The 13,887-nt window shown below is 39.0% G+C and overlaps 2 protein-coding genes and 1 pseudogene across 2 annotated transcripts; all 3 read right to left on the bottom strand.

Moving 5' to 3' along the window:
* Positions 1 to 3,035: 3,035 nt before the first annotated feature.
* Positions 3,036 to 4,034, bottom strand: LOC133730619 (uncharacterized). Its single transcript, XM_062158173.1, has one exon. The coding sequence runs from the start codon at positions 4,032 to 4,034 to the stop codon at positions 3,036 to 3,038; it is 999 nt and encodes a 332-aa protein (XP_062014157.1).
* A 3,869-nt stretch (positions 4,035 to 7,903) lies between these two features.
* On the bottom strand, positions 7,904 to 10,289 carry LOC133730617 (uncharacterized; annotated as a pseudogene).
* Positions 10,290 to 11,722: 1,433 nt separating this feature from the next.
* On the bottom strand, positions 11,723 to 13,051 carry LOC133733156 (AT-hook motif nuclear-localized protein 23-like). The gene has a single exon (XM_062160767.1). It carries the CDS (start codon positions 12,921 to 12,923, stop codon positions 11,904 to 11,906), a length of 1,020 nt encoding a protein of 339 aa, XP_062016751.1. The 5' UTR covers positions 12,924 to 13,051; the 3' UTR covers positions 11,723 to 11,903.
* Positions 13,052 to 13,887: the final 836 nt, after the last annotated feature.

The following is a 13,887-nucleotide window of genomic DNA, read 5'->3' as shown; positions in this document are numbered from 1 at the left end:
TTCCACCAACCCTAACCCTAATGATGACCCTTCAAACACAAGTTGAATTCCTAGAGAGCATGAGGATCATGATTTGAATAATTAGGTGATCATGCATGTTGTGTAATTGTATTGTACTTATTCCTAGTTTTTCATTTATGTAAGCATAAATTTTATGAAATAAAAGTTGTATTTGAAAATTCCCCTTATTAAAGCACACACCTTATATTCAAAATTATAGCATATAATAAACATAATACAAGCAAAATTAAAATCACATTGACATAAAAAACATAGACATTAGCCAAATTAAAAGCACACCAACTTCCCAAAACATAATACAATCCAAATTCAAAGCACACAAACATAACAAAACATAGATATTAGCCAATTATTCCAAAAAAACCTATATTATGATCTAGATCTCCATGTTGCCTTGAACGTTCCAGAAATGCTCTATCAGATCTTCTTGAAGGTTTGAGTGACTGTTTGCACTTCTAATGGCATCGTATTGATCTATGAATCCGTTGAAGTAATAACCATCTCTACCAACAGGATCGAAGTCATCACCGGTCGGTCCTTCCCAAACCTGGGCCAACCTGGGCCTCATATTGTTATCCTCTTCTTCATCGGACTCTAAATCCTCATCGCTGTCATCTGGTGATCGGAGTGATATTTTCTATGTTTTTAGTATCATTTCTCTACATTTTACTTAGTTATTCTCTTAACATTATCATTTCTGACTTAGTTTTGTGTTTATATGTACATTTGAGCTTCAAACGCAGGAAATGAGCTAAGAAGAGCTAGAAATGATGGAAATGAAGGCAAGGAGGAAATGAAGCGCAGAAATGGGAAAGAAATGGAGAAATGGAAACTTTCCTAATCTAAACAGAAAATCCCAGTTGAAGTAGGAATCCTAATGCAACTAGGAGTGCGCTCGGAAAATGATGTTCGAAAATGAGAAATGACAGAGTCCCAGTTGAACGAGGAAACCTGATGACACTAGGAGTCCTGGTGTCCTGGTGGTGCTAGGAGATGCTATGGCTTCAAGATGACTCAAGATAGTTCAAGAATGTTCTAGAATGCACAAGGAATTTCGGCAATTGAAGGAATGGGCTTTGAAATTGTCCAATTGAGAAGCCTGGCCCAAATATTGAAGCATATGACTTGCACATGAGTTTCTAGACCCTTCTTGACGTCTTGGAAGAACCCTAAAACAATTCTAGTTGGTTTTTCCGTGCAAAATAAAGAAGATTCAAGAAGATTTCGGAAATCCCAAAAGGGAGAGTTTTTAGGAATCTGCCTGTGCAGATCAGTCAACTTCGACAGATCCCCGAGAACAACTCAGAACTCAGAAAATTGCGATCTATATATGGTTGGAAAGCTACGGATGTCTAGTTTCCAGAGCTTTTTACGGTTTGTCAATATCAGTTTTCTAGAAGACGTTATGGCCGATTTAGTGCACGGAGGTCAGTCTGCCCGGAAATCGGTTTTGTGCAAATAAAGAGAGTTTCGGATGGGAATATCTTTTGGGATGAGTTTGGGAAGGTCTCTACTCTATATTTGATCTGATTTTGAGGATATATTGCAGCTATGATGATGTGGACCAATGAGAAAATTCAAGAAGAAATCTACATCAACACAAAGAAAGGAAGGAGAATCAGAATTGAAGACAGAGAGCTAGGGTTTGACGTCTAGAGCTTCTCTATATATAAACACCTATTTTGGACGTTTTTGATATGGTTCCTTCACTCCGTTCAGCCATCTCTCTCCCTCCATACACGTCCATACACTCCACAACTCAAAAATATCATCAAACCCAGAATCAATTCGCGATTCCTCCCCTTTACTCTCAATATTTCGATACCTCTCCAATTGTTCAAGACTTGAAGCTGTGAAGCAAAGCTCCATCATCCATTCACCATCCTTGCCGTGAGCCTCATCAACATCCACCACCTTTGAAGACCTTCTTGAAGTTTCTTTAAAAGTGTAACCATGACCTCTATTCTTTTGTTTTCGGTTTTATGTTCTTGTAACTTTGTAAACAATTTCACTTGCGTTCTTGGATTTTGTTTTAATTGGATGTTTCGACTTTTTGTTAGAATAAAGAGCATGTCTTGATGTTTAGTTTTCGAATACTATGAAGCATGATAAACGTTTTAGGATTTTCATATATTAATTTGCGATTTCTCTATGTATTATTGATTGTTTGTTGATTTTGTGCTTTAATCCCACCTTTTATGTGTCTATCTTAGTTGGTTCGAAACAATTAGGGTTTGCATGTAATTGAATCAAAAGTAAGATATACTAGCGTTCTAGGTCTTAATTGCTTAAGTGGAAAACCTATAAATCCTTAGGTAAATCAACAAAGAGATTTGCATGCTTGATTAGCGTTCTAACTTGTGTGTTCTTCTTAAATCGATCAAACTTCCACATGTTCTTAATGCATTAATTGTGTTTTGTTGGGGAATTGATCACTCACTAGCTTTGCATGATTAATAGGGTTAATTATGGTGCGTTCATCTAGTTAATCTAATTAAGGGAAGTAATAAGAACTTATGCATGCGTTCATGGTTTGTTCTTGATTGATTTCTTTCTATGACATGTTTGATTCGTGAATTATTATTTGATGTTCTGTTTTCGTGTTAATAGTGGTTGACTACATCATGCATCTTATTCGTCCCCTACTTCTATCTTGATTCATGGATTGATTGATCATTGTATTTAGTAGTTAGATTTAGATTTAGATACAACTTTCGAAATCCCCTATCTTGTAATTTTGTAAATATATACTTTGTTTTATTTTTCTTTTCTACTTTGTGAATAATACTAATTTGTTTAATGTTTTTGACAGGAAGTATACCCCAATCCCCGGTTTAGAACGATACCCTACTTACTCATACTACAATTCGATGCAGGGTTTAAATTGACACTCATTTTGAGCGTATCAATCTGGTCTTTCATCCTCGATTATCATGTTGTGTAATATAATATAAGTCAGCATGATGTATCGAAGGTCTTCTTTATCCCAGCCACGAGCCGCTCCTCGAACAATACTAAAGCGCGACTGTAAAATGCCGAAACATCTTTCCACATCCTTCCTGTTCCCCCTCTTGAGCCTCGGAAAACTTCAGATCCTTGGGTCGTGTAGGCCTTGGAATTGATTTCACGAAAGTCGCCCATTGCGGATAGATACCATCAGCGAGATAGTAGCCTAAATTGTGAATCCTGTTATTCACTTGAAATTGGATTTGAGGGGCTCGACCAGCAGTCAGCTCGTCAAACAACGGGGACTTAGCAAGCAAGTTGAGGTCGTTGCATGATCCAGGCATTCCAAAGAAGGCATGCCATATCCATGTGTCATAAGAAGCGACTGCTTCAAGGATCATAGTGGGCACACGTTTTCGACCGTTGTATTCTCCAGCCCAACCTGTTGGGCAATTCTTCCATTGCCAGTGCATGCAGTCGATGCTTCCAATCATCCCAGGAAAGCCTCTTCTCTCAGCTTTGGCGAGAAGTCTTCTGAGGTCGGCCGAAGTAGGAGCCAGGAGGTATTCTGCCGAGTACAGATTAACGATTCCTCTTGTAAATCGTTTCAGAGCCTCGAATGAGGTAGATTTCGCCATCCGACAATACTCAGCGCATTGATCTGCCCCGGCACCATAAGCAAGCATTCTTAAGGAACATGTCAGCTTCTGCTGGGGAAGTAGTCCGACTTTCTTAGCAGCATCTGATTTTTGGACAAAGTACTGGTCATAGCGACAAAGGTTACTGGAGATGCGGTTGAAAACATTGTGACTCATCCTGTACCGTGTCCGGAATACCTCTTCGCTGAAAACTGGACGCTCCACAAAGTAATCTTCCATCATGTTTTTCCCTCTTGATTCCCTAAATCGCTCCTCATTCAGTGCACGCCCCGGTTGAGAACCCCGTCGTCGTGATCCGAAGGATGCTTCAGCTTTAGTGACTGCTGCTACCACAAGAGCATTATTCGTACACATCTCTTCATGATCTTCATCTCGAGATTGTCGATACTTAGCCCACAATCTCTTCATTGAAATTAGGGAAGGAGAGGAAATGTGTTGGATCTGGAGATATGAAAAAGAAGGAGATTTGTGAAAATATTAGCTTGTGTGTGAATGGTGTGCTGCCTCTTGCTCTATTTATTTACAATTTTCACATAAAACGTGATCAGACTTCGAGGACACGTGTCTACTCATGGTTCGACGTAATCTGATCCGAAATCTTAGATAAGATTACATCAACAATAACCATTAGATTGAATAGTATGCAAATGATCTGGTCCGTTCAAAGATGTCGGTGGTTATTTCAAGCGTTTGCAAAAAAATTGTCGGTGGTACCTTCACTCATTTCAAGATAAATTGTCGGTGGCTCATAATTTGTCCACCGAAAATATTAGAAAAAAAAAAAAGTAAATTGCATAATTATGACATTAATTATCCATAAATCTCCATTATTATCATCCAATATATTTTAATTTTAAAGGCCCAAAAAAAAAAAAAAAATGAACAGTAAAATCCACACAGTGAACCCGCTTAATGAACAGTCTTGACTGGTCAAGAAAAAAAACGGGTGGAAACTCATGTCCAGTGGCAGTGAACAGTAACTTGACTGGTCGAATTCTTGACTTTTCGATCTTGACATTTCTCGACTACATGTGAACTTGCTCTAAAAACATGTTCAGCGGTTTGGTGGTGACCGGCCTCCACCTAGGATTGGTGAGGTGGTGACCATGAAGTCCCAAAATCATGCTTCCACCTAGGCCTCATCAAAAAGCCCGCGGAACAAGTGGGTCGATGGAGGCCGGCCGGCTCGGAGGGCCAAAAGCCCCGCCCGGCCCGTCAAAAAGCCCACCATAGGCTCGGCCCGGTGGGTAGAGGGCCGGGCTTGGTTTAGGGGTTTGAAACCCGGCCCGACCCGCCAAAAGTCTGCTAGGCCCGGCCCGTAAATGCCCGCAAACAAAAAATATTATATAAATAACACAGAAACTGTGTTGTGCAGAACACCTAACTTCGCTGAATTACTGGGAACTGATCGGATGGAATTAGGAGCTGTACCCTATATGCACGGAAAGCCCCATGTGTCTAGTTTCTAAAGAATTTTACGGTTTGCGATTCCGACTTTTCTAGAAGAAGTTATGGCAATTTAAGTGAAGGCAGTTCAGCTTGAACGAGAATCTGCGACACAGAAACTATTGTGCAGAACACCTAACTTCGCTGAATTACTGGGAACTTATCGGATGAAATTAAGATCTGTACCCTATATGCATGGAAAGCCCCATGTGTCTAGTTTTTGAGGAATTTTACGGTTTGCGATTCTAACTTTTCTAGAAGGAGTTATGGCAATTTAAGTGAAGGCAGTTCTGCTTGGACGGGAATCTGCAACATCTTTTACAAGTTCATGTCTAGAACCGAACTTTGCTGAATTCCTGGGAACTGCTCGGATAGAATTAGGAGTTGTACCCTATATGCATGTAAAGCCCCATGTATCTAGTTTCTGAAGAATTTTACGGTTTGTGATTCCGACTTTTCTAGAAGGAGTTATGGCAATTTAAGTGAAAGCAGTTCAACTTGGACGAGAATCTGCAACATCTTTTACAAGTTTATGTCTAGAAGGCCCAGCACATATATTTGGAAATCTACAGTGTGCCACATCATCATTATATGTGTGTGTGTGTCTCTTTACGATGAGTGTGAATTTGTTGTAACTTGGCTTATGGTGAAATTGGACGTTCTCATACTTCTATATAGAATATGTGCATATATATTCTACATATCATGACTACGGTTGACCGATTCGATCGGATTCGAAAATATGGTGAAATTAGCTAAATTTTTTATCACACTGAGAATTTATTATAATAATCTCATCCAATGGTCGGTTTTTCCATTTTATTTGAATTGATAGAGGTTGTCCTTTGGAGTGTATGATATATAAATATAGGTTTATAAGAGTAATTTTTTTTTTTAAAGAGGATCAAAGGATTTCACTCCTACCCCCATGGTGACTCGAACCCAGGACCTGGATCCTAGGTAGTGGGTTTATAAGAGTAATTAAGTTTGACCTAGCTAATCGAATTCCAAACGAGAACCAAATTGGTTGGATTTTCTACAACCATCATAAAACATTACAATCTCTCCATCGAGCGGTTGGTTTCTCCGAATTCATTTTTCATTTCATGGTTATAGATACCTCTACTAGCAAGCTTGTTTTCTATGTCACCAAGCATAAGCAACACCCTCTTAGAGGGGCCCACAAGCCATGGTGGGGCTCAACCGCAACATACATCCTGTAGCCCGACATCCAACCTACCCCGTGGTGGTCTGAGGCGGTTAAGACCTCGCCGGGAAGAAACCTTCCCGGCCTTGCCAATATGCCTTCACAACATGTTTTCTAGTTTCTACACTAGAATAAGGACTTTTAGTCCCACATAGAAGAAAATGTAAAGGAGAGGGGCTCTCTTACCTATAAAAGGGACCCCTCCTCCCACTTAGAGACCATCCCATTACAACTTGTCTTTGTAATAATGTTGGGCCGCAAGGCCCAATACACATAATTAAGGTTTTAAGTGGACGTAGTCGATCTCCTGCTAAGGCGGGAGACGAACCACTATACATCGTGTCTTCTCTCTCTCTTCTCTCTCTTTCTCTAATGTTAATTAGAGCCTTCGGTTTCTAACATTAACATTGGCGCTGTCTGTGGGAAGCCGATACAATAGCTTCGTCACTTACCATGCGTTAAGTCAGCTTAACAAACTCAAAAGAATTTTTTTTTCTTCCTTTGAGTTATCAAAGTTGCTCATTGGCTTCCTCTTCTTTGATTAACACTTTGTCAACCTTTTCGGATCATTTTTGGCTCCCAGTGCAAGGCATCAAGCCCTAAGTCAAGGATGGTCAACGCCCATTAAGGGCTAGTCAACGCTAAGTAAGAGCTGGTCAATGCCAACTCAAAAATGGTTAGCGTAAAAAAAAAAAAAAAAAAATTATTGACGGAGCAAGCATAACGAGCTCCAACACTCAAAATGCAGCTTTGCTTCTTCTTGCTTCTTGTCGCACCGCCAACAAGAACCACCGCCATTCTCCTCTTTGCGCTCAGTTGATTACAACGTCAAGCGCCAACGGCAAGGCTCATCTCCCATCCAGAAATCAATCATCACCTTGGTTCGTCAAGCACGATCCATCAAAGTTAACGTACCATAGTATGACATAAAGTGGTAATATGAGTCTTCAAAGTGATATATATAACATAAAATATGACATGTATGAGAAATGTTAACGTACCATAGTTTTATCTAGTACCAACATACAACACTTTTGCTAAGCCTAACCATTTTTTTGCAATAAGTATGCATCTGGTTAAGATACTAGATTTTGGAATCTGTAAAAGGTACTTTGGTTACTTATATAATCTTTCGAACATTTGTATTTGCTATAGTTAAACATATAACATACCTGCAGCATCGCATGGGGTTGATCTCTATTAATTCTTTATTTTTCTTCTACCAACTTAAAAGATGCTAAAGCTTTGATAGAGTCTTCTACAAACTACCAAATAAATCACTCTTAACCAACTTTTGCATATAAAATTTATTAATTCAATACCATAAAGCCTAACTAAGAAAGCTTATAAATGTTCAACCAATGTAATGGAGTTTAAATTTTCCCATTTAATTGCTAATAACTTGATTCCACCGTAGTATCAATTGTGTCTTGTTGTGCACAGTGGATAGATGACATGTTAGTCAAACAGAACAAAGAGATTGAGAATTTTCTGATGTATTGATCTTCCAAGTATACACAGGGTCGTCCCGTGACAAAGTGAGGCCTAAGGCAAAAGCTAGAGAGGCTTTTCTTCAAAAAAAAAAAAAAGGTAACAATGTCAACAAAAACAAGAAGATAAATTTTCATTTGAAGATCACTCTTCTTGCCTTTTGGGATGCAAAAATGTTGATTAAGTTAGTGTATTTAAACTTTTTGAACAATTTTCTTTCAATAGATAACATGGCTAGTCCATTCAATCTTTCTTGTGACATGGTTGATCGTAAATATGATTTTATTAGTTTCAATTTTGAAAAGCTTCTTTCAGCAGAAGCAACTGTAACAAGAATAGTTAATAGTATTCTATAAGCAATCATGGTATTTGAGAAACAATCACATCTTTGAACAAAGTGCAGAACTTCAATTGGTGTTTCTACTTTTCGATCTGAATCTTTGTTTAGCATTTCAGTTAACAATCTTAATTCTAAATGCATCTCTGAACCATCTATATCAGAAATATTATCATGAGTAAGAAACTCTTCAAGTTTGAGACACTTTACTTTCAAATCAGTATCAACTAATGACTTTAATTGTTTCACATCACATAAAAAACCAAAAACACTTTCATATAATTGAAATTGTTCAAATCTACTGTGAAGGGAAGATATGGCTTGATCTACTATATATAAAAAATACTCAGTCCTAAAAGTATATTCAACAGATAATGTTGGTTCATCATTTGCATTCTCATCAAACTGCTTGATGTTTTCCCTTCATGTTAGAACCATTATCATACCCCTGCCCTCTAGCATCATTAATATCAAGTTCTAGTTTGGCTATAACACTTATAAGTTCATCAAAAAGTCCTTTTCCAGTGGTGTCATCTACTCTTAAAAACTCTAAGAAATATTCCTCTAATTTTGCTGGGGTTTTTGATATATTCACACATCTCAAAATCAAAGTCATTTGTTCTCTTTTACTAATGTCAGGAGTACAATCAAGAATGATAGAAAAATACTTTGCCTCTTTTACTATTCTTAGGATTTCAGTTTTAATTTCAGAAGCTAAGAGATCTATCAATTCATTTTGTATTTTAGGTCCAAGATAATGACTATGAATTTCATCATCTTTTATACGCCGAAGTTGTTCTTTCATTATTGGATCAAACTATCCAATTGTCTCAATAAAACTCAGAAAAATTCCATTGTTGGCCTCACCTATCTTCTCATTTGTTCCCCGAAATGCCAAATTATTTTTAGAAAGACCTTTAACGACAGCAATAATTCTTTTCAATACTTTTCTCCAATGAACTTTTTCTTTGTTAACTTGTTGTTGTAGAGCTCTATCAATCGTCTTATTTTTTAAGAGTCTCTCTTCTAACTCAAACCAACTACACATATTAGTGACATGTTGAATACTTCTTTCATGACCTTTAAGCCTGTCACTAAGATTTTACCAATCTCTAAATCCTTCATTAGCTAACTGACTTCTAATATTCTTTGCATTAAATAACTTGCAACAAAAACAGAATACTCTATCTAGATCTTTTGAATAGACTAGCCATTTTCTTTCACGAATTTCACCATTCGATGATCTGCAAGTATAGTGTTTTGAAGCAAAATGTCTAGACTTTTCATCTTTGGGAAAATCTAAGTCCTTGTGCCTAACATGACCTTTTTCTACTAATAATTTTTTTAAGTTTGCATCAATGTTTTTCCATTGGCTGGGATCAAAAATATTTGTGTTAACATTGTTGAATTGTGGCACCCTTTCTACTAGATTTGGTTCAACACTCTCTGCCAAATTTTCTTCCACACTTGGTTCAACACTCTCTGCTAGATTTCCACTAAATTTGGTTCAACACTCTCTGCTAGATTTTCTACCACACTTGGATTAACACTCTATGCTACATTTACATTTTCAACTACATCTTCTTCTACAATTGGCACTGAATTCTCTACTGGACTTGCTACTGTCTCTTCTACTGATCCTGTAGCATTTTCTTTGACAGTAACATACTTATCTAGTGTTCCTTTTTGGGATTGAATTAGATTTTCTATCCTTCTCTTTTTCTTAAGTTGATCAAATCCACATTCAAACTTCCTAGTAGACATATTCAGTACTAAAACAATTAAACAAATCAAACAGCTATTCAACTATTCAAGTCTTCCAATAAAAAACAAAACGAACAAGCATATCAGATTCCAACCAAAAACAAGCAAATTCAAACCAAAAACAAAGAGAACAATTCAACCTTTCCAAAAAGATAAAGAACAATAGAACCTGGTTTTATTAACCACAAACTTTGTGACTTGAGGCCTCGACAGCTTGTTACAATTGTATCACCTTTCTGATTACAAAATTAGAATAGAGAATGGAATTCAGAAATTGAGAAAGAGAAATATTGCTTCTGTGCATCTATGAGGGTTTGTCAATGGTTTAAATAGACATAAAAGGAAGAAATATTACCGTTTGTCTCTGAAAGAAGCAGAGGGGAATCAGAAATTTCTGAATCAACAGCCAACGTTCCATCTTTGCCCAAATTGGTGAAACTGAGAAGGCTTTTGGTTAACTTCTTTTCTAATCCCAGAATGATGAAGAAAAAGGAAATTTTGGGGTGTTTAACCCAACAACACTTACCAATACAAAAGAAAAGGTGGAAATTTGGAGGCCTCATATAGTCACGGGTCTTTCTTCATCGGTCTCACGCGTCGTCTTCAGTGTAGAAGACTGCGTTATGCGTTTTATTTATTTTGGGTTTTTTTTTTAACTTATATATATATATATATATATATATATATATATATATATATATATATATATATATATATATATAATGAGCATTTGGAGATGAGGCCTTCCCCAAACTGAGGCCCAAGGCCACTGCCTTGTCTGCCTTGGTCATGGGCCGGCCTTGAGTATACACAATCCTAATAGGAAACTAATTACACCGTGACATTCTCCCTCCTTAACTACATAATATTCTCCTTAACTATACAATCCTAATTATACTACAATTATGGAGAGTGACTCACGCCAACAATGTTGTGCATTTTTTCAAAGCAAAAGCAGAGACTGGGAATGCCAAATCCAGCACAGGTTTTCTGAGCTTTTGACAACCAAGACGAAGGTACAACAGTTAATACAGTGTGTGTGGTAAAAAAGATAGAAGTCAATGCAGCTTTTGATTGCTTCAATTCTCTTAAGATTTAGACTCCCGTGAAAATGACTTGGCCAATGCTGCTACAAGGACTGGAGGACTGGGATCTGTGATCCATGTACTTGAATGTTCTGAGTTGCGCGTGCTATCACTTTACAGTGTTTGGCAGGCACCTCCACCACAAAGAACCATGACCATGAGTTCATCACCGTTGCCGTGCCAAGCTCGACATGATGTACTTACTGTGGTAACTCTTTAATTACTACTCACAGTCACATGCATTCAAAAGAATGGATCACAGATTCAGAGGTAGCTAACTGGGTCTGGGTCTGGGTCTGGGTCTGGGTCTGGGTTTGGACTCTGGAAGCTTACGTCTGAAAGGTAATTATTGCATAGTGTGAACTGTGAAGGTCGCATCTCTGAAAGCTCAGTTTGTTCTAAAGGAAGGGTTTGACGGGATACTGTTTACCATAGGCTTTGTATTGTTCTAGGTCAATATTTGTGTACCGAGTAGTGACTAGTCAAGTCAAGGCTTCTACGTTCTGATCAATCAGTTGCAACTTTCAAGAAGACAAGTTTGATGTCGTTGTACGTATCTCTAACCCATGCTTTGCTTTTGCTTTGGACATGGTAAAAATGGTCCCTTCCCGATGTCCTGACATTATTTCACTGCCTTCACAGACAGTAACAACAGCATTGCCCAAGGCTCTCAGCTAGCATTAGCACTAGCACCAACCCAAATTAATCACACTATTAAATTCATACATTGTAAGGGTTAAGGGTAGAAGTTGAACACCATTAATCATGCATAACGCAAGCTAGTCACAAATACGGCTTACCAAATGCTAGTTTCCGAACACAAAAGACTGATCAAGCTATAGACACTCTATAGCTAGGTGATCGATCAGTGATGATGATCATGACATGAAACAACTAAACAACTTGAAGGAGATTGTATATAGATGATATTAGAAAGGGCAGTAATACTAGTAATGAGGAGGAAGAGGAGGGCGAGAGGGAGGACCACCCCAAGGCTGGACTAGTTGATCATGGTGACTATGAGAGACCTGCAGGCAATTCATGGGCTGTGGACTCACACCGCCACCGTAAACACACGTGGAGATGGCCGCCGCAGTAGTAGCACTACTCGAACCAGATCCAGAACCACCACCAAAACCACAGCTAGTAGTCTCATGAGCATGATTTACAACAACACTACCGGTAGCACAGCCACCCAATAACAAGGAAGGCTTAGTATCCTGAGTATCATCATCATCAGATTCATCACCACTAGCAAGGCCAGGGCCAGCCGGCAACTTGTGAAACCTAGGATTGCGAAAAGTGGCAGCCACAACCACAACCAGACTCGCCGCTATGACCTGGCCTCCGACGATCCCTCCAAACACCTGGCCTTGTGATCCTGCCAGAGATATTCCAAAGGAACAAGTAGCGAGAGATTCCATAAACGATCCCGACAGACTGAGCAGGTTAAATGGCCCGTGAAGCGACATAGCCGGCGCCGGCGCGTGGTGGGACTGGAGCAAAGGGCGTCGGAGTGTCACGCTTGAGACCGAGCCACAACCACTGAGCACGGTAATCCCTACCCGTCTTCTACGCGCGTACTGCACCAGGCTTTCCACCACATCCGACCCGGCAGAGATCTCGATCACCACTGACTGCATGCCCGACTCGGACTCCTTGTTGATCACAATCGGAGGTCTCGGCCTGTTCTTCGAACCCGGGGGTCTTCCTCTCGGCTTCCTGCTCGAACTTGCCACCATCATCATCTCCCCAGCTCTACTTGGTGATCCTCTTCCTCTCAACTCCACGCCGCTAAGCTGATGAGGACTTCTGAAAACCGGTTCGAGCTTCACCACCCTGGATGATGATGATGATGATGATTTTCCACCACAAGCGCCGGCCATGCTCTTGGGGCTGTGGTCGGAGTCATCGTCGTCGGAGTTGAGAGCAGAGAAGTTTAGGCCCTGGCCGCCGTAGTCTGCCATTGGAAACTAGCTAGAATGATAAGAGTCCAATGGCACAGAGAGAGATTTAGAGAGAGTTGAAAGACACATGAAAAGCGCTCAAGTTATATGCAGGGTTCAACTCAGGAGGTACTTTCTGACTCTGAGTATGAGCTAGCTAAGCTAGTCAGGTTTCATGAATTGATTGAGAAGTATGGATACTGGCCCCCTCCCCTTGTGGACCCAATTGCACTGCTATTGCTTGGGCTGAGTTACAGTGATGGACGTATGATGCTGGAAGCAGCTACAAGTCTTAGCTACTGTGCTATTGTGCCATTGCGGGACCCACATTCTCTTCAACTTCTCTTCTCTTCTCTATAACTTGCCGAGTTTCTTGTTTTAAAAATTCAAGATGAACAAAAACAAAAATAAATTGATAGGAACCGCTGTTATATATATATATATATATATATATATATATTTTTTTTTTTGAGACAGAAACTCATATTTAGACTAATATGTGAGCGTTAATGTGCTAGCGAATGGTACTGATTCTTTCTAATTTATTTGGCTTCGAATGTGGGACACAAATATATTAAATTATGTATGTACCGTTTTGGCTCTTGAATTAATAAAATCTTCTCTTATTTAAAATAAAATATTTAGACTGAAAATAAATTTAATGTCTGTGTTTTTTTTTTTTTTGAATCCACCCAAAAAAGAGGTGCCAATATATATAGTCGTCACAAGCTAGAATAGGCCGTTACATACCCTTCCGCTGCCATGTACAGACAGACAAGAAGATAGCGGTAGTACCCACAATGGTACATACATAGACCCACTCATTAGACAAGTAAAAAACGTAGACATAGCGAGATCCTCCTTTGGTACTACTCGAGAGGCGTTAGAGGTACATGCTTAGCTTTCCCAATACAAGGAAATTATTGTAAATAGATAAACTAAAAACATAGGGATGGGTCTAGGGCAAAACACCCCAGCCCAAAGT

This window comes from Rosa rugosa, chromosome 2, assembly GCF_958449725.1.
Source record: "Rosa rugosa chromosome 2, drRosRugo1.1, whole genome shotgun sequence".
Lineage (NCBI taxonomy): Eukaryota > Viridiplantae > Streptophyta > Magnoliopsida > Rosales > Rosaceae > Rosa > Rosa rugosa.
Note: the sequence above shows the minus strand (reverse complement) of the source record. Positions and strands in the feature narration are given on the sequence as shown.